The sequence below is a fragment of the Armigeres subalbatus genome, chromosome 1 (assembly GCF_024139115.2).
Source record: "Armigeres subalbatus isolate Guangzhou_Male chromosome 1, GZ_Asu_2, whole genome shotgun sequence".
Classification (NCBI taxonomy): Eukaryota; Metazoa; Arthropoda; class Insecta; order Diptera; family Culicidae; genus Armigeres; species Armigeres subalbatus.
In genome coordinates, this window is record NC_085139.1 from 220,324,061 (window position 1) to 220,349,448 (window position 25,388).

At 48.9% G+C, this 25,388-nt stretch overlaps 1 protein-coding gene across 1 annotated transcript in view; it reads left to right on the top strand.

The window, feature by feature from the left end:
* Window positions 1–22,694, top strand: part of LOC134205786 (low-density lipoprotein receptor-related protein 2-like) — a 43,547-nt gene extending 20,853 nt beyond the window's left edge. The window contains 8 exon segments of the mRNA XM_062681379.1: window positions 4,058–4,464; window positions 4,527–6,031; window positions 6,442–6,754; window positions 6,819–8,587; window positions 8,646–8,810; window positions 8,879–9,131; window positions 9,202–9,446; window positions 20,901–22,694. Of these exon segments, the coding sequence (XP_062537363.1) occupies window positions 4,058–4,464; window positions 4,527–6,031; window positions 6,442–6,754; window positions 6,819–8,587; window positions 8,646–8,810; window positions 8,879–9,131; window positions 9,202–9,446; window positions 20,901–21,109 (4,866 nt within the window). The 3' untranslated portion in view covers window positions 21,110–22,694.
* Window positions 22,695–25,388: the final 2,694 nt, after the last annotated feature.

Consider the following 25,388-nt stretch of genomic DNA (forward strand, 5'->3'; position numbering starts at 1 on the left):
TTTCTTCAATGTTAATACATCATTACAAAGGTTATTGTATAAGCTTTTAAATGGTGTGCAAAAACTAATGGTTACACTGTGAAAAAAATTGAAAAAAATGCGGAAGCAATATTTTTTCCAAAAACGACGCTATTTTCAACTTTGATAGTGAAGAACTTTTTTCCTCAGGAATCCCCGGGTTCTTTTATGATACACATCAAGGACAAAGCTTCGACTGAAGTGTCCCGAAAGAATTTCGTGCCAGTATTTGCAATTAACAGAGTTAAGTCACTCTGATTTTTTTCATTTGTTTTTTACCGTGTTTTGCCTCTCTCGTACTCCAAGGTTAATGCTCATTCCAAAAACGAATGTTTGATAGAAGGCCTGGAGACCCCTAGTGGTATATATCAACTAACTCAGCGCGAAGAATTGAGGTGATGTCTGTATGTGTGTGCATGCGCGTCTGTATGTATGTGCGCAAAAGAACGCAATCGCCATTTAGACACTTATTTGTGTCCGATTTTCTCGCAACAAGTTTCATTCGACGGGAAATCTAGTCCCATCGTTTCCTATTGAAAATGGGTCAGACTGAACTATGCGCTCAAAGGGTATGGTCAAAATACATTTATTGGTAATAACTTCGACTTTATTTATAACCATTTGAGCTCATTTAATTAACTTTTCAAAGGAGTAAATGAATAAAACCCCAATGCAATGCAGCACAACGGTAACGGAAGGATTTAACAGTTCGCTCATATATTTCCTGTCAAATTTTACCGTTTCCGTCGCCATTCCGCTGAAATGCGTTTGGGGCTTGAGTGGTTTGAGTCATTCTCTAAACCTAATTTTCTGAGCTATTCATTAGCTACTGATGGAGAACTAAATATGAGATTTCATAATATGTAAATATTTATAAATCTCCTGGAATCAATAATTCCCGACATGTTTATTGCAAAAGTAAAGACGAACAATATCTTAGTTAGAACGGAGCGTATGAAATTCCTGCTAGTGTTCATGAATGTCTGGCTAATGGTAGGAAATATTTATTCACTCATCTACACTTTGAGGTTCACTGGCTGAACAACCAGCGGAAAGTCAATATAAACAGTTGAAGAAATTTAGAACTCATAATGCAAGAAAATGATCAAGAGAGGCAAATGTTGACATTTTCCTTCGTGCCTTACATGAATCAGATCCATTTTAAGCTCGATTTGGATAACGAGGAGACGTTGGAAAAAATTTTTCACTTAGTTATTCTTATGCCATGCGTAATTTTGTAATATTTGAAGATTTTCAAAAGTTCTTTATCTTCTAATACTTTAGATGAATTTATCTCATCTTCCATCGTTGATGGAATTGAAGAAAATATCATTGAAGACTTAAACCTTGACACAGAAAAGAATGATGCTGTATATAACTTGTAGAAATCATGACAACAAATCAAAAGTAATTCAAATAGTGTTGTTATTTAAATTAAAAGAATGTTGCTTTTCGGAAGAATGGTGCATTCGTACGTTCCACACTGGATGTACACATTTTGAGAATATATTAATCTCATTTTTGAATAACTTGTACACGTAAAAATGTCATGGGATTGCGATTTCTAATTTGCTAATACCCTTTTTCAAAAGTTATTTTCAATTCTGATTATTTGATTAACATTTAATGCTTTATGATCCTTCAGATCCTAGTACTTTGTCAAACAAATTGTTCTAAATACAAATTGTGAGGCATGAGAGTGAGAACAAAAAATATCACGGAATGTCATGAAATTAATGTCATTTAACATGATCGCCGCCATAATGTCCATAAATTGCTGAACTTAGTTTTTGTACAGCCCCTTCCTTCTCCTTAAGAAAACGCACGAAATTTCAACTTCCCAAATAGGTTTGCTTTGTCACGTTAATCGAACCTATGAAAAAATAATTACGTAATTCATAGACGATCCCCAAAGGGGTTGGAAATTGTATATTCATGCTATTTCGACCATACACAGCTAAAACTAAGTGGAAAATCACTTTAAAAGTCCAATTTTATTTTTGACCGCTCGCTTGTATGGGGATCCCCCATAGTGAGACGCTTGGAAAGCTTCCGTCAGAAGCTTGGAAAGCTTCCTACAGAAGCTTGGAAAGCTTCCTACAGAAGCTTGGAAAGCTTCCTACAGAAGCTTGGAAAGCTTCCTACAGAAGCTTGGAAAGCTTCCTACAGAAGCTTGGAAAGCTTCCTACAGAAGCTTGGAAAGCTTCCTACAGAAGCTTGGAAAGCTTCCTACAGAGCTTAGGCTTCCTGCAGAAGCTTGGAAGCTTCCACAGAAGCAGGCTTCCTGCAGAGCAGGCTTCCTGCAGAAGCTTGGGCTTCCTGCAAGCAGGCTTCCTGCAGAAGCTTGAGGCTTCCTGCAGGAAGCAGGCTTCCACAGAGCTTGGAAAGCCTGCAGAAGCAGGAAGCTTCCTGCAGAGCTTGGAAGCTGCAGAGCTGGCTGCAGAAGCAGGCTTGGAAGCAGGCTTCTGCACAGAGCAGGCTTCCTGCAGAGCTTGGAAGCTTCCTGCAGAGGCTTCCTGCAGAAGCAGGCTTCCTGCAGAGCTTGGGCTTCCTGCAGAGCTTGGAGCTTCCTGCAGAAGCTTGGGCTTCCTGCAGAAGCAGGCTTCCTGCAGAAGCTTGGGCTCCTGCAGAAGCTTGGGCCTGCAGAGCTTGGGCTCCCACAGAGCTTCCTGCAGAAGCAGGCTTCCTGCAGAGCTTGGAGGCTTCCTGCAGAGCTTGGAGCTTCCTGCAGAGCTTGGAGCTTCCTGCAGAAGCTTGGGCTTCCTGCAGAGCTTGGAAGCTCCTGCAGAAGCTTGGAGGCTTCCTGCAGAGCTTGGAGAAGCTTCCTGCAGAAGCTTGGAAGCTTCCTGCACAGCAGGCTTCCTGGAAGCAGGCTTCCTGCAGAGGCTTCCTGCAGAGCAGGCTTCCTGCAGAGCTTGGGCTTCCTGCAGAGCAGGCTTCCTGCAGAGCAGGCTTCCTGCAGAGCAGGCCTGCAGAAGCCTGCAGAGCTTAGGCTGCAGAGCTTGGGCTTCCTGCAGAGCTTGGAGCTCCCACAGAAGCTTGGTGCTGCAGAGCTTGGGCTTCCTGCAGAGCTTGGAAGCTGCAGAGCTTGGAGCTCTGCAGAGCAGGCTTCCTGCACAGAGAAGCTCCTGCAGAGCTTGGGCTTCCTGCAGAGCTTGGGCTTCCTGCACAGAGCTTGGAGCTTCCTGCAGAAGCAGGCTTCCTGCAGAGCTTGGGCTTCCTGCAGAGCTTGGGCTTCCCACAGAGCAGAAGCTGCAGAGCAGGCTTCCTGCAGAAGCAGGCTTCCTGCAGAGCTTGGAGCTTCCTGCAGAGCTTGGAAAGCTGCAGAAGCAGGCTTCCTGCAGAGCTTGGGCTTCCTGCAGAAGCTTGGAAGCTTCCTGCAGAGCAGGCTTCCTGCAGAGCTTGGAGGCTTCCTGCAGAGCAGGCTTCCTGCAGAAGCTTGGAGCTTCCTGCAGAGCTTGGAAGCCTTCCTGCAGAGCTTGGGCTTCCCACAGAAGCTCAAGCTCCCACAGAGCTTGGGCTTCCTGCAGAGCACAGAGCTTCTGGTGCTTCCTGCAGAGCTTCAGCTTCCTGCAGAGCTTGGAAGCTTCCTGCAGAGCTTGGAAAGCTTCCTGCAGAGCTTGGTGCTACAGAAGCTTGGAAAGCTTCCTGCAGAAGCTGCAGAGCTCAGCTTCCTGCAGAAGCTTGGAAAGCTTCCTACAGAAGCTTGGAAAGCTTCCTACAGAAGCTTGGAAGCTTCCTGCAGAAGCTTAGGCTTCCTGCAGAAGCCTCCTACAGAAGCTTGGAAAGCTTCCTACAGAAGCTTGGAAAGCTTCCTACAGAAGCTTGGAAAGCTTCCTACAGAAGCTTGGAAAGCTTTCTACAGAAGCTTGCAGATTTAGGATCCAGGTTCGAACGTTGGCTGTGTTCTTTTCCATCCTGCTCATTTACTCTTTCATAGCGGAAAGCTCCTTGTGGATGCCATGCCAATACTCAATACATCCTTCAATAACCGATAATCCATCAAGCTGGTAACTAACAGTGACCTCCGTTTTCACAGGGCTGGGTCTGCGATCACGACAACGACTGCGGCGACGGCTCGGACGAAGGCAAAACGTGCAACAGCCAGTACAAGACCTGTTCGACGCAGGAGTTCACCTGTCAGAACTTCAAGTGCATCCGCAACCAGTATCGGTGCGACGGGGAGGACGACTGCGGCGATCACTCGGACGAAGTGGACTGCAAGAAGGACAACAACACCTGCTCGGAGGGCAAGTTCACCTGCGCCAATGGGCAGTGCATCGACAGCCATCTGGTGTGCAACAAGGTTCCGGACTGTTCGGACGAATCGGACGAACCGCTGCACTGCAACGTGGACGAGTGTGCCAAGGTGGAGATCCACCGGTGCGGACATAAGTGCGTGGATACACCGACTGGGTACTACTGCGATTGTAATTCTGGTTATAAGTGAGTATTGGGCGCAGATCATTATGGTAAGCGAGCATTCTTAACTTCTAATCTAATTGCAGATTATTGGAAGACGGTAAAGCCTGTGCGGACATCGACGAGTGTATCGAAACACCAGGAGTTTGTTCACAGCACTGTTCCAACACTCCAGGATCGTACTACTGCAAATGCGACGATCGGTACTACGAGCGACAGAACGACGAGCACACGTGCAAACGTAAGGACGCTACTCAGCCTTGGCTGATCTTCAGCAATAAGTACTACGTGCGTAACATGTCAGTGGACGGACATCAGTACAACCTGATCCACCAGGATCTGATGAATGTGGTGGCGATCGATTTCGACATGAAAGAGGAGGAGATGTACTTCTGTGACGTTACGGCCAAGACGATATTCAAATCGACATTCGGATCCATCAAGGATGATGTAAAGATCGTGAAGGTTCCGATTATCAAGCACGATTCTCATGGCTTGGAAGGAATCGCCGTAGATTGGGTCGGACGTAAACTTTACTGGTTGGACAGGCATTCCAAAAACTTGGATGTCTCTGAGTTGGATGGTACAAAACGAAAGACATTGAAGAGTGGAGTCGTTGATCCTCGAGCGATCGTTGTACATCCTGGAATCGGTTATCTTTATTTCACTTCTTGGCATCTGCAGGCCTACATTGCCAAGATGGGTATGGACGGATCGAACTTCACCCGTATCCTAACCTGGGAGCAGGACATTGCTTGGCCAAACGCTTTAACCATCGATTACTTCACCGATCGCATCTATTGGGCTGACGCCCACTTGGACTACATTGCGTTCTCCGATTTGGAAGGTCGACATCGCCACGTAGTTCTGTCAGGAAACAAAGTCCCACACGTGTTTGCCCTGTCAATTTTCGACGATATGCTGTACTGGACCGATTGGAACCTCAAGGCAATCATCCGTGCGAACAAATTCACCGGGGAAAACTTTACCGTCATCAGAAATACCACGCACAGACCTTATGATATCCATATCAGTCATCCATTGAGACAAATTGCGTACAACAATCCTTGCGGAGCGACTAACGGAGGTTGCACGCATCTGTGCCTGTTGGCTCCACCACTGGAATCCACTTATCTGAACGTCGAAGGCTACATCGAGGAAGGAGCTCCGAGCTATAAGTGCGCCTGCCCCAACCAATTCTATCTTGCTCGGGACATGAAAACCTGTATCGCCAACTGCACCACCGGCCAGCACCGTTGCGGCGGGGCTGACGAGAAGTGCATTCCGTGGTTCTGGAAGTGCGACGGCGAGCCGGATTGCAAGGACAAGTCGGACGAACCGGAAACGTGTCCGGCGCGGCACTGCCGAGCAGGAACCTTCCAGTGTAGTAACGGAAACTGCACCCCGTCGACTACGATCTGCGACGGCACGGACGACTGCGGAGACGGCAGCGATGAGCAAAACTGTGATCTCCCGTGCCCGGTTTCGGACTTCAAGTGCCGCTCCAGCGGACGGTGCATCCTGGACAGTTGGAAGTGCGACGGTGATGCGGACTGCAAGGACGGAAGTGATGAGGATCCGGAAATTTGCCGTGAGTATTATTTTTCCATGTTGTTAGATGGGACAGATAGACCATAGTAACTCCGACAAACTATTAAATTGGAACAAATGAAAAGTCACTTAATCGGATCGGCATATTATACAATTAGTCCGACACATCATGAGTTAGACATTTTTAGTAGACTTGAACAAAACTAAGGCTAGGCTAGCAGTTCTATAAATATTCGAAGGCAATCAGATTAGTCCGACAAGTTATAGATTTATGACGACAAGTTGTAATCGTGTTCCGACATGTCATCACTTTATTTTGAAAAGAGTAGGTTACTCCGACAAATTATTATGTGTGTCGGACAACTCATAAATTTAGTCCGACAAGTCATGAGATGCTCTGAACATACTAATCACGCATTACGATTCACTAATGAACCTTATTTCTCTCAGACAAACGAGCCTGCGATCCGGACACGGAGTTCAGCTGCAAGAACGGCCGCTGCATTCCGAAGCTGTGGATGTGCGACTTCGACAACGACTGCGGAGATGACTCGGACGAACCGGCCTACATGTGCCGACAGAGGAACTGCACCACCGGGTGGTCTCGCTGCCCGGGCCAGTCCAACTATCGCTGCATTCCGAAGTGGCTGTTCTGCGACGGTAAGGACGATTGCCGCGACAACAGCGACGAGCTGCCGGAGAACTGCCCCAAATGTAACCTGGAGACGGACTTCAAGTGTAACAACAATCGGTGCATTCCGAAGTATGAGCTTCCATAAAACCTGAATGATCTGAACTGACTAAACCTTCACACGTGTTTATTACAGACAATGGATGTGCGACTTCGCTGATGACTGCGGCGATGGAAGTGATGAGTCGGACGCCCAATGCAAGGGCAAGTACCGCGAGTGTTCCGAATCGGAGTTCCGCTGTGGAAACGGTAAGTGCATCTCCAGCAGATGGCGTTGCGATCACGAGGACGACTGCGGCGACAATAGCGACGAGTTCAACTGCGAAGGATTCCAGTGCAAGAATGGCACGTTCCAGTGCAACTCGGGACATTGCATTGCTTCGTACTTCCGGTGCGATGGTGATCGTGATTGTCGCGATATGTCGGATGAGATTGGATGTCCACCGAGGTTCCCAGGAGGGCGGTACTGTCCGGAATCGAGATTCCAGTGTGCGAACAATCTGTGCGTTTCGCCGTCGGACCTGTGCGATGGCACCGATGACTGCGGAGACAACTCGGACGAAGCTACTTCTGTTTGTACGAACTTCAACTGCGATACGCTTAGGAGGTTCCAGTGTGCAAACCATAGATGCGTTGCACGTTACCAGATTTGCGACGGAGTGGATAACTGCGGCGATGGCTCGGATGAAAATAATATGACGCTGTGTGCAACTCGGCAGAAGCCTTGCGACTTGTACACACAGTACCAATGCGCGAACAAGAAGTGTATCGATCGTGCCCAGATTTGCGACTACGCCGATGACTGCGAAGACAGTTCAGACGAGCTGGGTTGTCATCACACGAGTACTTGCTCGGCATTGACTAGGGGAGGTTGCGAGCATCACTGTCACAACCTGACAGACGGTGGCTACATCTGCGCGTGCTATCCAGGATTTATCATCGATGCGGAGAACAAGAAGCACTGCCTGGACATAGACGAGTGTGCAACGGGAACTCACAAATGTTCGCAAATGTGTACCAATTTGAACGGCACCTACGCCTGCTCGTGTCGCGACGGTTTCCGTTTGACAGATGCCGTTTCCGGTGTGTGCAAGGCGCTGAAGGAAGACGTGACGGTTGTATTCAGCAGCGGTCCGGAGATTCGGGCGTACGATCTGAAGCTGAACGATCAGTTTGATGTGATATCGGGTGAGAAGAGAATCGAAGCATTGGACTACAACCCATCCACGCAAATGATCTTCTGGGCGGATAGCTACGATAAAACGATCAAGCGAAGCTACATGGTTAACGCCAAGAACGGAGAAGTGAAGATCGGCTTTGCTCAGGATCTGAACATGAAGGGTAACTCGAAACCAACCGCGCTGGCCGTGGATTGGATTGCCGATAATCTATACTGGGCCGAAACGGATCGTACAGGCTCGAAACCTAGGGGAAGAATCATGGTTGCCAAGACCGATGGTCGGTATCGTAGAGCGCTGGTAAATGCTGGACTGGAGGTGCCGACTTCGATCGCTGTAGATCCACAGCTTGGGCGTATGTACTGGGCGGATGGCGGATCTGCACCAAAGATTGAAGTTTCCTGGATGGACGGATCCAAGAGACGACCTCTGATAACGGAAGCTATTCGGCATCCAGCTGGATTGACCATCGACTACGCGCAGGACCACATGGTCTACTGGGTGGATACCAAACTGAACACGATCGAGGTCATGAAGCCAGATGGATCGATGCGACGGGCCATTCTGAAGGGTGAGATGTTGAAGCATCCGGTTTCGCTGGATGTGTTCGAATCGTTCCTGTACTGGATCACCCGAGATACTGGTGAACTGCTGCGACAAGACAAATTTGGCCGGGGAGTGCAAGTGGCGGTGCAACGAAGCCTTGCCAATCCATCTAATCTGAAGGGTAAGTTATTTTTGGGCACGTTGGATTGTTCAACCTTTAATCCGATTATTTATTCCAGTTTATCACGACCTGCGTTACAATACCTCGCTGAATAATCCGTGCTTCAAGAATGTGTGCACCCACTTGTGTTTACTGGTTCCAGGCGGCAGGCGATGCGCCTGTCCGGATAACACCGTCCAGCAGACGTCCCATCGCATCACGACGGAGGTCGTTTGCGATGCTCGTAAGTACCTAAACAATATTAATCTCTGAATTTAAAAATCCTAACGAATATTCTGTTCTTCCAAACAGCTTCCGAGCATGCTCGACCTCTTCCACAGATTTGTCCGTGCCAGAATGGTGGACTGTGCCAGGAAGATGACAGCGGCAACGGTTTGGTGTGCATGTGTCTTCCCGAATTCAGCGGACAGCACTGTGAGTTCTACAGTGAACGAATGTTCGGATCCAGTCCGGGCAGTGCCGCTGCCATCTACATCCCGATCTTGGTGGCCATTCTAATAGCGGCCACCGTTGGGCTGTACTTCATCATCAAGAAGAGGCCATTGTGAGTAGTTTTGCCGTCCGATTCTATGACCATTATCAAAAAGTAACATTTTCATACTTACCATTTTCAGTGGCAAGCCAAGCCTAACGTCTTCGCAGAGTGTGTCGTTCCGACCTGGTACGAACGTGGAGTTCAACTCGCCCGATTTCCCATCGAATCGACCACCGACCGGGGTAATACCGGCCGGTGGTGGCATAGCCCCCCTGGACGGCTATAGCCTGGATACGCTGAGCAACAAGAATACGGACTTCAGCAATCCCATGTACGATGCGGTGCAGTCCGGTACGACCGATCCCAGCATGGGTAACGGGTCAGGTAAGCGTCCAGATTAGATTGGGCTTTGAAGGGAGCTTGCTGGTGTCGACTTCAGCATTTACATTTTTTATTTGTTTAGCTTCAATGCAAAAATTGAAAATTATTTAGAGTTTGTGTAGAAGGCTGCTTTCCGGCGCGCGCAAGCCATTTTTATCGGGATTCCACAGAGACGACCGCTCTCCCGAAGCATCGGAGAGACTGACAAATTCCAAGCAGCTAGTGAAATTTTTCGCGAGATTCTAAATTTGGTTATGAGCTGTTAGTGATTCAAAATGCGTATTGTTGAGAAGAGTAACAAAATAACAACCCAAGGCGAAATTTCTTCATAGTGCAAAACATAATCGCTTGGCGTCTGTCAGTCCGATCGACGGTCGCCAATGAGTGGATGCTGAAGAAATTTCCCACTAAGGTGGCGTTTTCATCGATTTCGCTGCCATTGGATTGGCAGAAAGCCAGTTCCTATTAGTACTTGGCTTTGTTTCGGTTAATTAAAAGTCATTGAAAATGAAATCGTTTTTTTCGGTCCACCATTTTATACAGAGACAGGTTGATCCGAGATGAATTTTCTTCAAAGTGAAGTAATTGCTAACATGTCTTGATCAAGACGATGAATACGCATCAACCTATCCTCTTCACTACCATACTTGCCATTATTGTTCCATGTTGGACTTTGTAGTTTTTTACTTTTTATCTCAGAGCAGTTTGTGGGTTTTGATCATGCGCCGTATACCTATTCTAACAGTATTCAAAAAATACCAAAACCAACATGCTTCAGAGAAAGAAAAAAAACTGCATTTAAAATTTTTACATTTACGCGTTATACGGGGGAGGGGATACCAAAAATGTTACTTTTTGTTACGAGGTCTTATGTTGAGCGATCTCCAGGCCTCTACGGCTCATCCAATCCGCAATCCGTGCTGATCGTGTGTGCTGTGGTCAGTTCTACCTCGGGAATTGACTCCCTGTAGACCTCCAAGGTTACGTCATCGGCGAAGCCGACGATCTTAACACCAGAAGGGAGCTTTAGCTTCAGAACCTAGTCATACATGAAGTTCTAGAATACCGTGCCCAGTATTGAACCTTGCGGAATTCCTGCGGTAATAGGAACACTTCTCTGACCGGCATCAGCATCGTATAATAGTACACGGTTCTGGAAATAGCTTCCCAAAATCCGGTACAGGTCCACCCGGTGTAACGAGAGCGCGATGGCATCCAAGCTTGCGCTGTTGAATGCTTTGATCGCTATCTCGGCGGTCTTTACCACCGAGTTATAAGTGTTCAAAGTGGACTTAACCTTGCGAAAACTGATCTGAAGAGTTTCCTTTCGTCTTGGCCATCACTATCCTGTAGACGTCACCTCACGGATTCGCGTTGGCTCCTTCGCATAGGTTGTCAAAACACGCTCTCTTACTGCTCTCGATTGCCTTGTTAAAGGCATGTTTCGCAGTTCGAAACACTTCACGGCGGTCCGCTCTTTCCTCCTCTGTGCGGGAACGTTGCATCTTTCGTCTACCCTTGTGGCAGGTTGATCGAAGGGCCGCAATCTCGGCTTTCCACCAGTATACCAGGCGTCTGCCAATTCTCGGCATGGTGGCGTCGCACGTGCGTGATAGGACAGCTACCAATGCATCCCCGCTTAGGTCCTCAGTGTTGGCTTCCAGTCCCAGGGCCGCGGTAAAAACTTCGCTGTCGAAGTGATTGGTTCTCCACCCATGGACCTGATTTCCGGACCTCGGATGTTGCACGCCATAGTTGATTTTAAAACGAATGGTTAGATGATCACTATGGGTGTAACCCTCATCCACCTCGGAAGGTGGGAAGGGTCGACTTCGCGCCTGCTTCCCTCTGCACGACTGGTATCAAGAATGATGATGACGCGTGCACCCCAAATTGACCTCTCTGCGATAGGGTCTGTTCGCCAACACACAGAGGGACTTGCCGACGCGGTGCCTACGCCTACCCCAGCCTTGACGAGGACCCCTTTCCCGAGCTCGGAACCCGCCCGGTTGACCGACGCCGCAAAAGCGACGATACCATGTTGTTCTTCGCGCGGCCACTTGTTCGATAAAAGGATCGAGTTCGACCACAGGGCATGACCACCGGTATGACCCATGAAGCCGACTCCGATCCCTTGGACCACCTCTTATTTGCGCCTGAACTAGCCATCCTTGAGTCCACGCGCCACCTTCTGTGTAGCTCCGAGACGATTTGAGCGATAGCCGATAAAACGGCGTTCCAGCCAACTTCATCTTTACACATCCTCCGAACTAGGTTGTCCGGGTAGTGTCCAGACCACATGCGGCAAGCCGTTTCCTCTAAACCGTGTGTGTGTGTGTGTGTGTGTGTGTGTGTGTGTGTGTGTGTGTGTGTTTTTTTTTTTTTGGGTTATGACACTAATGTCTGCATTTCCTCGCAAAACTGCTTGGAAACATTCACCATCACCCCTTGCTGTCTGCTAGTGGGATTGGGCTCTGGGGTTCACGCCTGCTATGTTACCTATAATTAGGTAATCCTTGTTTCTATGGAAACTTGCTTTCACTGTGATGGGAGGAAAAACCTCAAATGAGGGAAAAAAAACCTCCTTTCTCACCTTTGCTATCTTGCTCCTCCCCGGGACCGCAAGATGCTTCTTCTACTACGAGCTCATTCGAGCTTATCATCAAATCTTTCTGTGTCGATGCCTGCACTTCTCCGGTACTACCAATCTGCTTTACTTCGGAGAAGTCGGCCTGTTGTGCTGTTAAGTACCTCTCCTTGGCCTCCACTTTGAAGTGGTTGGTGTCTCGACCACTTTAAACAACTAATTCTTCGCGTTCTACTCGGTCTAGTCCTCGAGGGCGGATCTAGCTACTCCGACAGAGAATTCCCCGGCGATGGAGTTTCTCCCACACCGAAGCCAACCAGCCGGGTGCCAAGGTCAGTCCAGCGATTCCGGTGGAACAGGGCGTCCGGTTCACTGGTGCCCTGACTACCCATCGCTGGTGGTATTTCGTCGCGATCTACTCAGTCTAGTCCCCGGCGGTGGATCTAACCTACATCGACGGAGAGTTCCTCGCCACAAAAATTTCTCCTGATACCGATTCTCTTTGGTCGTTGCGCCATTTCTTTTGCAAAACAGATAATATGCGCGATACTACCCTGTCGACCGCATTCCAAGTGCTTTCCTTTCGACACATTTCCTCAACGACGTTCTCCAAGCTTAAACCGGTTATTTCCCTTCGTAGTGCCTCAAACCTTGGACATACGAAGACCACGTGTTCCGGCGTCTCTTCGACGTTCTCACAGTTCGGACAGAACGGTGAGTTGGCATGCCCGAACCGATGCAGATACTTCCTGAAGCATCCGTGGCCCGACAGGAACTTCGTCAGGTGGAAGTTTACCTCGCCATGCTTTCTATTTATCCACGCTGCCAGGTTCGGAATAAGAAGGTGGGCCCACCTTCCTTTCTCCTTACTGTCCCACTCCTGTTGCCATCTCGCCATCGAACGGATTCTCACCACCTTCCTTATGTTTCTGGTGTCTCTCCGCTGATAACACTCGATATCTTCCTCCAGTGCGATGCAGATGGGTAACATCCCGGCAATAACGCATGCTGCATCCGACGATATTGTTCTATACGCGCTTGCAACCCGTATGGCCATCAACCGGAACACACTTTTTTCACGGTTCCGCTTGGTTTGCAGTGCTTTCCCCCAAGCAGGAACTCCATACCGCAGTATCGATGACGAGACACTAGCTAGCAGACGCCTCGTGCTGCTTCTTGGTCCGCCAACGTTTGGCATGATCCTCGTCATGCCTTCGCCGAATTTTCACAGGCGTAGTCGACATGGCTGTTGAAGTTCAGCCGGTCATCAATCATCACTCCCAGGTGCTTCAGTGACCGTTTCGATGTAATTTCATGCCCTCCGATTACGATCTCCATCCGTTGGATTGTTTTGCAGTTGCTGACTAATAGCACCTCCGTTTTTTGGTGAGCTATCTGTAGCTTGACTCCATTCATCCAACTCTCGATTGTGGTTATCGCCTCCGTCACAGACGCCTCCACTTCTTCGAGTGTCTCGCCCATCACTGTTAGTGACACGTCGTCCACAAAACCCACGATTCTCACTTTCCTGGGCAGGTGCAGTGTCAGGACTCCATCATACATCCCGTTCCAGAGGCTTGGGCCGAGTATGGAACCCTGAGGAACACCCGCCGTAACACGCATCGACTTTTGCCCTTCGTTCGTGTCATACACCAGAACTCTGCTCTGAAAGTAGCTTTTCAGAATATTACACAGATAGCCGGGAACCCGCATTCTGTGCAGCGCTGCGGCAATTGCTTCAAAACTGGCGCTGTTGAACGCGTTCTTCACGTCTATCGTAACCACTGCGCAGTATCGATCTCCTCTTCGCTTCTGTTTGGACGCTTTCTCAGCACTTTCGAGTACTGTCCGGATTGCATCAACAGTTGATACTCCTTTTCGGAATCCGAACTGCATCATTGACAGTCCACCCTCACCCTCCATACACTTTGTCAACCTGTTGAGGATGATCCTCTCCAGGAGCTTCCCAACTGTATCTATCAGGCATATCGGTCTATACGAGGCCGGATTCCCCGGCGGCTTCCCAGGTTTTGTCAGCAACACCAGCTTCTGAGTCTTCCACATTTCTGGAAAGTTACCCTCGTCCAGGCACCGCTGGAGTACCGTTCTGAACATGTCCGGATATGCCAAGATCGCAGCTTTCAGAGCCACGTTTGGTATTCCATCTGGACCGGGAGCTTTCTTCGTTTTCAGGTGCCTTGCTGCTTCTGTCAGCTCGTCATTGAACACTTGTCGATCCTCGGCAATTGCTTCCACATCTTCGCCGTATGGTGTCGGTGGCCACGTAGTCAGGTCGTGTTTTGGGAAGAGACCTTCCACGATTTCCTTAAGCATTATTGGACACATTTCAGCTGGCGTCGACGGGCCTTTGATCTTCGCCATCACAATTCTGTACGCATCACCCCAGGGATTGGCGTCTGCTTCTCGGCATAGCTCCTTGTAGCAGTCTGATTTGCTAATCTTGATTGCTCGTTTCAATGCGGTTCTAGCTTCCCGGAACGCTGCCTTGCGCTCCTCTCTTTCTGGTTCCGTCCTCGCTCTCTGTGCCCGCCTCCTGGATCTGAGACAAGCAGCACGCAGCGCACTGAGCCTCTCATTCCACCAGTAGGCTGGACGGCGATTGCTTCTAGGTTCCAGTTTTCGCGGCATTGCGGCGTCACAAGCCGTTACCATTCTCCTTATCAGTTCGGCCGCATCAATGTGCTCGATACTATTGTCCGGACGAAGTGCCTCAACGAAGAGGTCCTTATTAAAAGCTCTCATCTTCCACTTCTGCTCAACGGTCACTCTTCTTCGTGTTGTCGCAGGGATTCGTTGCCCAATACAATAGCGAATCGCCTGGTGATCGCTATGGGTGTACATTTCACTAACTCTCCAGTTCATGTTCGGCATCAGCGAAGGACTGCAGAACGTGATGTCGATGATAGACTCCCTCCCGTCTCTCCGAAATGTGCTAACGGTGCCTTCATTGCACAATCGTACATCTAGCTTCGCCAGAGCTTCCTGCAGAATGTATCCCCTCGTATTGGTTACTCTGCTGCCCCACTCCACAGCCCAGGCATTGAAATCACCTCCTATAACTATCGGCCCTCGTCCGATAAGCTTGTCGGTTAACTGCTCTAGCATCTGGCTGAACTGCTCCACCGTCCACCTTGGAGGTGCATAGCAACTGCATATGTAAATGCCGTTGATTTTGGTAATCACGAATCCTTCACATAAACTCTCCACCACTTCTTGGATAGGCAGTCTGCCCTTAACTTGTATCGCAGCCATTCCCGTTCTATCAGCGACCCAGTTGCCATTATCAGGGGGAACTCGATACGGCTCTGCAATTATCGCTTTGTCACACATCACTTCTGTTGTTGACTGCCATAACAGTTGCTGTGCGGTTTCGCAGTGATTCAGATTAATCTGAATTATCTCCACTACTGCTGGCCTGCGATCGCCCTCTTGTAGGCAAGGCATTTGTAGCCACCCGTCTGATGATCATTCCCTTCTTCCGGTGTGCAAAGCATACGCTTGGGTTTTTGCGTGCAGTCTTTCGCAAAATGACCTGTTCCCCCGCATTTAAAACACATATTGGATCTGTCCGGACCCTTACAAGCCCCTGCTCGATGTCCGAAGCCCGAACATTTGAAGCATCTCTCAGCTTGTTTATTCACTGGCGGGGCGGCTTTCAATGGGCATTTTGACCATCCAACCGTCAATTTGCCTTCCTCTAGGGCCTTGTTAGCAGCGGTTACTGGCAGACGAATTATCGCTGTTTGTGTTCCCCCGAACGCTTTCCTTATTCGGATTGCCATTTGCACCTCGCCCAGGTTACACTGTGACCTTAGAGCATCCTTGAGCTCTTCTTCCGACGTGATCTCGTCTAGATCTCTGCACATAATCACCATCTCTGGGGTCAGGGATTTAACTTCCGCCTCTGCGCCCAACGATTTTGCAAGGCGCTCCTGCATAATCGAGCAATCGACCGCAGGGTCCTTCTTCAACTCGAAGAGCATCTCTCCGGTTTGAGTGCGCCTGGTCCTTATTACATTCTAACCTTCTTGAGTAGCGCAGCATACGTCCGTGCATCGTTAGCCTTGACGAGTACGGCTTCCCCCTTCGGTGGCTTCTGACGAGGCGGAGGCTTTTCTTTCTTGTTCTGTTCCATCTTTCTCGCCTCTTTTCGCTTCAGCTGTTTGTTTCTTTTCTCCTTCTGGCCAACTACGGTACTCCATCTTGATCCCTGTGAAGTAGCGTCTGTCCCTTCAACGGAGGCAGCGTCCTCCCGCGTTTGCTTCTTGAGACAGCCTGGCCTCCCGTCTCCCGGCGAAGTTCTGGCCCTTTTAGGAGTCATGGAGACTGATGTACTCTCCAACCCAGCTAACATCTCTTTCCCCTGCTTCTTAGGATGTAGCGGATCAGCTGTGCCGATATGTTCCTGTTCCGGCGGAGCTAAGGCAGCAGGAGCCTTAGTCAGCGCCAATGCGCACTCCGCTGCATCGGCCCTCAACACTGCGGTATCGAATTCATTTACCTCCGATACTAGCGCCTTTCGGATCTTGTGAACCATGTCCTTAATCTCCTTATGGATATTGTTCCTCCCATCCACGAAATTGTGGAGCTCCTCCACCAATCTCTTTCCTGTCACTATTTTCGGCTTTTGGGAAGGCTTGTTTAACTCGCTCTGTCCTAGCCGCTGCTCCTGCTGTTGCCCCTGATTCTGCTGCTGTTGTTGTTGATTAGCACTACTGCTACTGGTGATCTCACCAGCCCACTACTGGCGAACGGGTTTGCCGCTCCTGCGTCTTCTTCTGTATGGTTTGTTGGATTACTCATTCTATAGGGTCCCCCCTCCAAACCGTTATTTCCACCCGTCGTACGTAGTCGATTATGATCCATGGATTGTCTTTGCAAGCAGTGAGGTCCATGCGAAGGTTGACACGGACGCACTTATATGGCCGTGTTCAGAGCCGATCGCGCAATCGGGAAAGTCTCAACCGAGCCTAGTACTCACCAAGAAAATTGGTGGACGAGTATTGAACGTATTCGGAGGACTGCTAGTTTTTTACCGGGACGGAGGCGGCCGTGCTGTTGGCCCACTCGCCATTTCAAGCCGGTGTCACCCTTCCTTACTCAGGGAGTAGAACAGCACGACCGTCAGCCCAAAATCGTCGTTCTTAATCCACTATCCAGATTTTGTCCGTTATCGTACGCCATGACCAGTATACCATAATTAGGACCTTACTGGTATCGATCCTAATGTGCTGGTTGGCACTCCCGTTGATGGGGCTTATGTGCTTTGGAAGCGTCACGGGTCGCTTGTACAGAGCTGCTCATAGACCTGTGGTTTTTTGTAGAGATTCAACAGAGCCCACTGTCAAACCTCCGCCACGTCCCCTAGGCAGATTCCGCTTGGGCTGGCTGGGAACCAGTGAACTGGTGCCAGGGCCCGGTCATCTCCCGAGGGAAACACCAAGTGGTGGTTTTTCATTGGCGCCCGGGATCAAACCCCGAGCTCCCACCTGTTGTGTGTGTGTGTGTGTGTGTGTGTTTTTTTTTTTTATTTTCTTCCTAAGCAATGGAGGGGGAATCTGCTCAGCAGACATCCTGGGTTGACCAGGAAGTGCGGGGTTAGGGGCCACCTCCAATGAGGGAGGCAGGACTGCATCCCCGACCCGCTAAACCGTTTCCATTGCCGCCAAGCCCATAATCCCTTCAGTACAACCAGAAAGTAATGCTTCAAAAGGGGGCCAGTGCAGGACGCACCCTCGAGGTTAGCTGCGTGTTCTTGCAGCATCGAACATCGTGACTCGCTTTTTTTAGAAGAACACCATGGTATCGTGCCAGCGCATTGCCGGCTTTCCAGGTGGCCTTACCACGCCCTATGTCCTCGGAAGGTGGGCAGGGTCGACTTCGCGCCTGCTTCCCTCTGCACGACTGGTATCAAGAATGATGATGCCGCGTGCACCCCAAATTGACCTTTCTGCGATAGGGCCTATTCGCCAGCACACAGAGGGACTTGCCGACGCGAGGCCTACGCCTGCCCCAGCCTTGACGAGGACCCCTTTCCGTCCTCGGGCTCAGAACCCGCCCGGTTGACCGACGCCGCGAAAGCGACGATACCATGTTGTTCTTCGCGCGGCCACTTGTTCGATAAAAGGATCGAGTTCGACCACAGAGCATGACCACCGGTATGACCCATGAAGCCGACTCCGATCCCTTGGACCACCTCTTATTTGTGCCTGAACTAGCCATCCTTGAGTCCACGCGCCACCTTCTGTGTAGCTCCGAGACGATTTGGGCGATAGCCGATAAAACGGCGTTCCAGCCAACTTCATCTTTACACATCCTCCGAACTAGGTTGTCCGGGGTAGTGTCCAGACCACATGTGGCAAGCATGTGGTCACGCATTGCGCGAAAACGTGAGCACACGAACAACACGTGTTCCGCCGTTTCCTCTAAACCTGCGCACACCAAACACTCGGGCGAAGCCGTGCAAGCGTTACCTGCACTTTGATTTTGTAGCACGCTTAAACGCCGGGCACATCGACCCCCCCATGGGGTGCTTGCTGTTCACAGCTTTTCTGGAACAAATCAAACAATTTGGAGGGTTCGTGCAGCATTGTGCCTTATGTCCCTCCAATCCGCAGCGTCGGCAGAGATTGCTTCTGTCAGGGCCTTTGCAGTCCCATTGCTTGTGCCCCGGTTCCAGGCACTTGAAGCAAACTTCGGGTTGCTCGTATATGCGCACAGGGCATACCGACCATCCCACCTTGACGCTCCCTAACTTGACTACCTTGGAGGCGTCCGCTGCAGATAGCCGAACCAATACTACCTGCGTCCCTGCCGGACCTTTCCGTAGCCGAACGGCTGCGGTGGGCGTCTCCACTTCACACTGTCGCCGCAGTGCCGTGACGAGCGCTTCGACTTCAGTTATCTCGTCCAGGTCTTTAACCCTTAGATTCACCTCCGTCGTGAGTGCCCTCACCTTGACCGTCTCGCCTAGGACCTCCTCCGCCAACTTCTTGTAGGCGGCGCCTTTTTGCGAGACGCCCCGCTTCAGCTCGAGTATCATCTCGCCCATCCGGGTACGTCTTATTCGACGTACGTCGGCGCCGAGTTCACCGAGCTTGACGTCACTCCTCATCGCCTTCAAAACATCCGAGTACTTAGCCTCATCCGCCGTGATGACTAGGGCATCGCCCCTGGAGCGATTGGCGCCTACCCTAGACTTCTTGCTACCCTCATTCGCCTGGGCCTTCTTTTCGGCCCTTGACGTCTTCGGTTTCCTCTTGTTCTTGACCAGGGTCCAGGAGGCGTCATCCTCCTCTATTTCCCTGGTCTGGTGCGGCTGAGAACTTTCAGCCTTCTGTAACCCCTTACCACCGTCTTTCCTGAGTGGACGGACCTTTCCAGGTCCTTCCTCCCCCGGTTTTGGAGGTACCTGACCGGGGTTCAGCTTCCCAGCCCCACTACCCTTGTTCGGGGTAGTAACCCTCCGCGTTTTGGAGCGGCCCCCAGGCAGCTCATCTCCTGGAGACTGTCTCCCCGTTTTGTGTCTGCTCCGTTGGAGCAGTCACCCCCGACGTACCCGCAAATACTTGAGCCTCAGTCTGGGTAGACTTTGGCACCACCGTCTTCGCTGGCACGCCTTCGGTCGATTCGACCTTGCCCGAGTCCGCGAATCCTTGGGCCTCAGTCTGGGTAGACCTCGACTCCACCGATTTCACGGGTTTACACTTGGCCGTCCCGACCGCCCTCTCCCAGATTCTGCAAGCTCCTCTTGAGGTCATTGCTGATATTATGCTTCGATGACGCAAAGATGGCGTCCAGCTTTTCCGTCGCCACCTCGAAGGCCGAAAGCCCATCGCGATGTGGTTCATCGCCTCCACAAGCCATGGGCCGTCAATAACCCCTACCGGCGTTTTTCTAGCCGAGAGGAAAGTTGAGTGACCCACGCTGGCGCTGCGCACTGAGCTGCCGACTATTGCCTCTGTCCTCCTAGGCGGAGACCTGAACAACCCACCTCTTGCGAAGGGGTTGTCGCCTACACTACTACCACTAATTGAAGAATTGCCTTGGTTTTCCATTTTGGTCCCACGAGTTGCTCGGGAAAAGAGGTCCACCACGCCAGAGCCCAGCATGACGCGGTAAGGGACAATTACTGTGGAGGGTGCCCAGGTACCCCACAGACTCCGTTAAAGGCCTAGCTTATTATTTCACCTCCCTGGCCATGCATCCCCTCGGCACGGGTCGCTTGACGCCTTGGGATTAGGGGTTAGGGACGATTGTCCCGGTCTAACTCGCAGTGGCCATGGGGAGGGGTCGTCAAGCCCTTGGACAAAGTCCCTGCTGCCCCTGCTGTGTTTGTGTGTGTGTGTGTGTGTGTGTGTGTGTGTGTGTGTGTGTGTATCTGTGTGTGTGTTTGCGCGCGATACAGTGCTTACGTTAGCACAAATCTCTCTGTTTTTCAACTTTAATCGAACTTGCCATCTCCAGATTGGCAATCCTATCCAGCTTTTCGCGCACGGTAATGGCGGCTCTGTGAGTTTAAAAGTGTATCCGTCCCTGTACTTCTTTGACATCTGGCTTGGGTTTGACATTCCGTTTTCCTCCTGTTCCAGGATGAGGGGAGAGGGTAATCGAAATGTCAAACCCAAGCCAGATGTCAAAGAAGTACAGGGACGGATACACTTTTAAATCAACAGAGCCGCCATTACCGTGCGCGAAAAGCTGGATGCTTTTTTTTTCAAGCAGAACATTTAAATTTACTTTACTATGTGGATTGTAATCAGAGACACCAGAAACTCCGTTTTTGCTTGTCACACAGCTCAACGTGTAGTGAAAAACATTTTTTTCTAATATATAAAAATTCTTTCCAGGAATCTACGAAGTTCCCATGGAGGCCAAGAACAGTAAATCTGTAAGTGGCCCATTCACGGAACCGGTGTCGGCCATCCTGGCGCCAAGTAGCATAACGCATCGTACGTCACCGCAGCTGAATCTGCGCCCGAAGGAGCTGAGCCCTTCGTCCCATGACACCGGCAAGGATACCCAGCTGCTGGTGGAGGAGGACAAATCCGAGTGCTGATAAGGTATCCAAGTCTTTAACAACCGAAACGGAAACATTCACAAGTACATACACATCTACAAATTTGAAAGAGAGAAAGAGAGTGAGAATCAATCGTACACCAAGCGACGCCACGCCCGCACTCACACAAACGCACTATACACTGGACGAAAACGGTACGCCCACAGCGTACGATAATATTTATGACTTTTTTATTGAATTTTAAACTTTGTTGATTGGAGCCAAGCTCATGTGGAAAAGTGCGCAGAATGCTAACAAAAAATACGAACATTCCAGAAAAGGTTGACCTTATACATATTTATACATAGCAACAAGCACTCGAGGAAACACCCATACGGATCCCGCACAAGCGCACACAAGGGCAAGAGCGTGAACGGGCTTTGTAAATGAAAATGTTTTTTGATGAAACGTTTGTACATAGGCAATCTAAGTGTAGTATCGTTAATTTTTTTAAAATTGATATTTATATACATTTAAAGGCAAACAAATGTAGAAGAGCAGTGCTGAAAAGTAACCACGGAAAAAAGACAAATGCAAAACGACAGATCTTAAAACATCACAGTTTTAGGATAAAATGTTATTGATAAAGTTAACAATTGAAAAGAGTTGCTTTTTACTGTGAAATAAATAACATGTGCAACTTTAATTGATGACTGATTTGCAATCAACACTCCCTAAACATACACAAATATACACATTCGCGGAGAAATCGTTTTCTAAAGATGTAGATCTGTTAAATGGTTTAGAATTTTTAATGCGAGAAAGAGAAACTGAAAGTATGAGTAGAAATGATAGCGAGAGTGATCATTGTCTTGATATTGAGTCATATTTAGAGTATGAAAGTGGTGATATTTTCAAAAGAATAAAACATTCCTTCACTGAAAGTCAATTAAAAATCCTGGATTCAATCAACCGAACAGAGTTATCGACCAGATATCCGTCCAAAAAATAGAGGAAACATAACCTTTCCGATATGCGTGATGCAGACGGATCGAGCACCGAAACTAGTAAATCTCAGTCCAAACAGAGAGGAGAAAATATTCCCTGCAATATCGTCAATGGTAAGCCACTGTGCCCCGTTGAATAGAAGTATGTATTTGGAGACAGTCCTGTCTCTGTGTAACTATAAAGTACTAACCATTACCCGTGAGTTCGTTCTACTTGAATAACTGAAAGTGAGTGATTTCCCTAATGCCTAACTAAGTAGTGAGAGACAAATAATTAGATGTTCTTTTTTTATACATACTTGTGTAGGGGAGAACCAAAATATGGGTAGACCTGCTTTTCCTCTCAACTATGAAACATATCAAAAGGAAGCAGTCGGAGTTTTTGATATTCCGACACAGACCAATCAAGATGCAAAAAAAAAAAGAATTAAGCAGCAATGCTGGCGGCCCCAATTGAAGGCGGGGCCGAACGGTAAAACGCAATATTTAATATGTGGTGAAAGCACAATAAGCGAAGCAGGAAGAGAAAACAAAAACAGTTGTGAACGAATGTGTGCTATGCATTCGCGATTCAGAGAGCAAGAGACAGAGATAATTATTTTAAAGAACTGTTTTAATAAAAATTATTTTAAAGATAATTTCATTGATCATTTTTTGTTCTAAAAACATCCGAAAGATTGGTTATCGAATGAGGCTAGGCTCAAAATAGAAAACTCAAACCAACGTTGGAGGTTACGCTTATGCATGGCGTGCTGTGAAGCCTCATAATAGCCGGCTCTGGGTGATGTTCCTCCAATTGCTTCAAACGTGCAGGGTCCCCCTAGAGGTAAATAGGGCCAACTCTATCCTTGGTGGCTGCTCGCTATAGCCTTGAACTGGACCCAGGTCAGATTCCTGTCAACCTTTTTGTTTTTTTCTTTATTTGAACTACGTTGCCACGAGCTCCTGGGTCTGGCTCTGCTACAATGTCCTACTGGATTCCGGTCCAACACTTGTTCGAAGATTTCGTCTCCGCTCTTCCGTAATGTGTGGCCGACCCACCTCTGTTTACGCTCTCGAATTTCTGTTGGTACCAGAGACCAACGGAGTGAAAAAGTGTCGAATTGACAATGTATGAAAATACATGAAATCTCGGGTACTTATTCAAAAGGACGTATGTGATTTTATAAACAAAGATTCAAACGTTGATTTGTCCAATCTGATGGCACTCCCACGCAAACCAACACCACCAACAGGTAGCCGAAGGCTTCCCCTACCTGTCTGTGGTGATGGTTTGCGTTGGAGTGCTATCAGATTGGATCAATCAACGTTTGAATCTTTGTTTACAAAATCACATACGTCCTTTTGAATAAGTACCCGAGATTTCATGTATTTTCATACATTGTCAATTCGACATTTTTTCACTCCGTTGGTCTCTGGTTATAGGATTGCTAGTCCAAACCATCTAAATCCCAAGGCGGATACAGGCCAGATCTCGTGGTTGGTACCCCCGGGTAACATGTGTGTCACCGTCAGCCAGCAGGTCCTCCAAAGAGCCCCAACGTATCTACAGAGCTATGGACGTTGACAGCAGTTACAATTGGCGCCCAACGTGGGGCACGAATGTTTGGGAACTAGTTCCTGAGCACGAGTGGTACGCGTCGAGAGTTGGGAGAATCCAATTATCTCTAGAATCACGCCGCCTTGCGTACCAACTTCCACGACGGTCGAGGTGTCCGAAACTGACCCGTGAAAGTATCATTTTCCGGCTTATCGCACTAAAACCTTTCAGCGAATCTAATTTTTAGCGACCATTCACTTTCACGGACGATGCTCGACCCCCTCTCAACCTCCAATTACGCGGGTGACATTTTTTGAAGTTAACGATGACCCTTAAAGGGTAAAAAAAAGGTTCTTAAATAACAGTTTTTACTGAAAAAATATTTTTGGCCGCCCATTTGTATGAGAATTCCCCATAGTGCAATGGCGCGCGGCATAATACTGTGCCAGTGTCCACCATGTGCAATAACCGAGAGGGGAATTTGCTGACAGACAAGACTATGGTGGCAGCCAGGTGGAAGGTGCACTTCGAAGATTTGTTGAACGGTGAAAATGAAGGTGTATTGAGGAGCAGGATGGACATAGTCAGCGACGGTCAAGCTGTAGAACCACCAACGCTGGACGAGGTTGTAAACGAGCTGAAAACAGTAAAGCTGCTAGGAAGGACAAGATCCTAGTCGAGCTTCTCAACCACGGAAGTGAGCAGCTGCAACAATCAATCCACCACATTATCCAGAAAATATGGGAGGATGAAGAACTGCCTGCCGCCTGGTTGGATGACCTCATATGCCCAATCTATTAGAAAGGGCACAGACTAGAGTGTGTCAATTACAGCGTACAAATCCTGTCGCGTATCCTGTTCAACAGACTGAGACCGCTCGAGGAGTCCTTCGCCGGCGAATACCAGGCAGGTTTTCGTGAGGGCCGATCAACGACGGATCAGATGTTTGGCCTGCGGATGATAATTGATAAATTCCGGTAGTACAACTTGCAGACTCACCATCTGTTCATAGATTTCAAAGCAGCGCACGATTCAGTGAAGAGAAATGAGCTGTGGCAGATAATGTCCGAACATGGTTTTCCGGCGAAATTGATTAGACTGATACGTGCAACGCTGGATAGCTCGAAATCAAGTATTTGGATTGCAGATGAAGTGTCAACTTCGTTTGTGACCTTAGACGGATTGAAGCAGGGTGATGCACAATCGAATTTATTGTTCAACATTGCACTCGAAGGCGCTGGCGAGATCTGGCGTGCAGAGGAACGGAACTATCATCACACATCGCATATGCTCCAGGACTTTGCGGACGACATCGACTTTATTGGAATCGATCGCAGAGCAGTAGTGGAGGCTTTTGTCCCACTGAAGAGGGAGACGGTGAGAATAGGCTTAACCATTAACTCTACCAAGACAAAGTACATGGTGGCAGGTAGAGATAGAGGAAGACCTAGTGGTGTTGGTGCTGAGGTAGTGATTGATGGGGATGTGCTTGAAGTTGTTGAAGAATTTGTTTACCTTGGAACGCTTGTGACATGTGACAATGACGATTCCCGTGAAGTGAAAAGACGTATTTCTGCTGCGAACAGGGCCTTTTACGAATTACGTAACCAGCTTAGGTCCCGCAACATGCAGTCGGCAACGAAATTTGCTCTATACAAAACTCTAATTCTACCAGTGGACCTTTATGGACATAAAGCATGGACGTTAAATGAGGCGGACTGGAGAGCTTTCGGGGTTGTCGAGCGAAAAGTCCTGCGTACAATACTCGAAGGGAAACTAGAAAATGGTATGT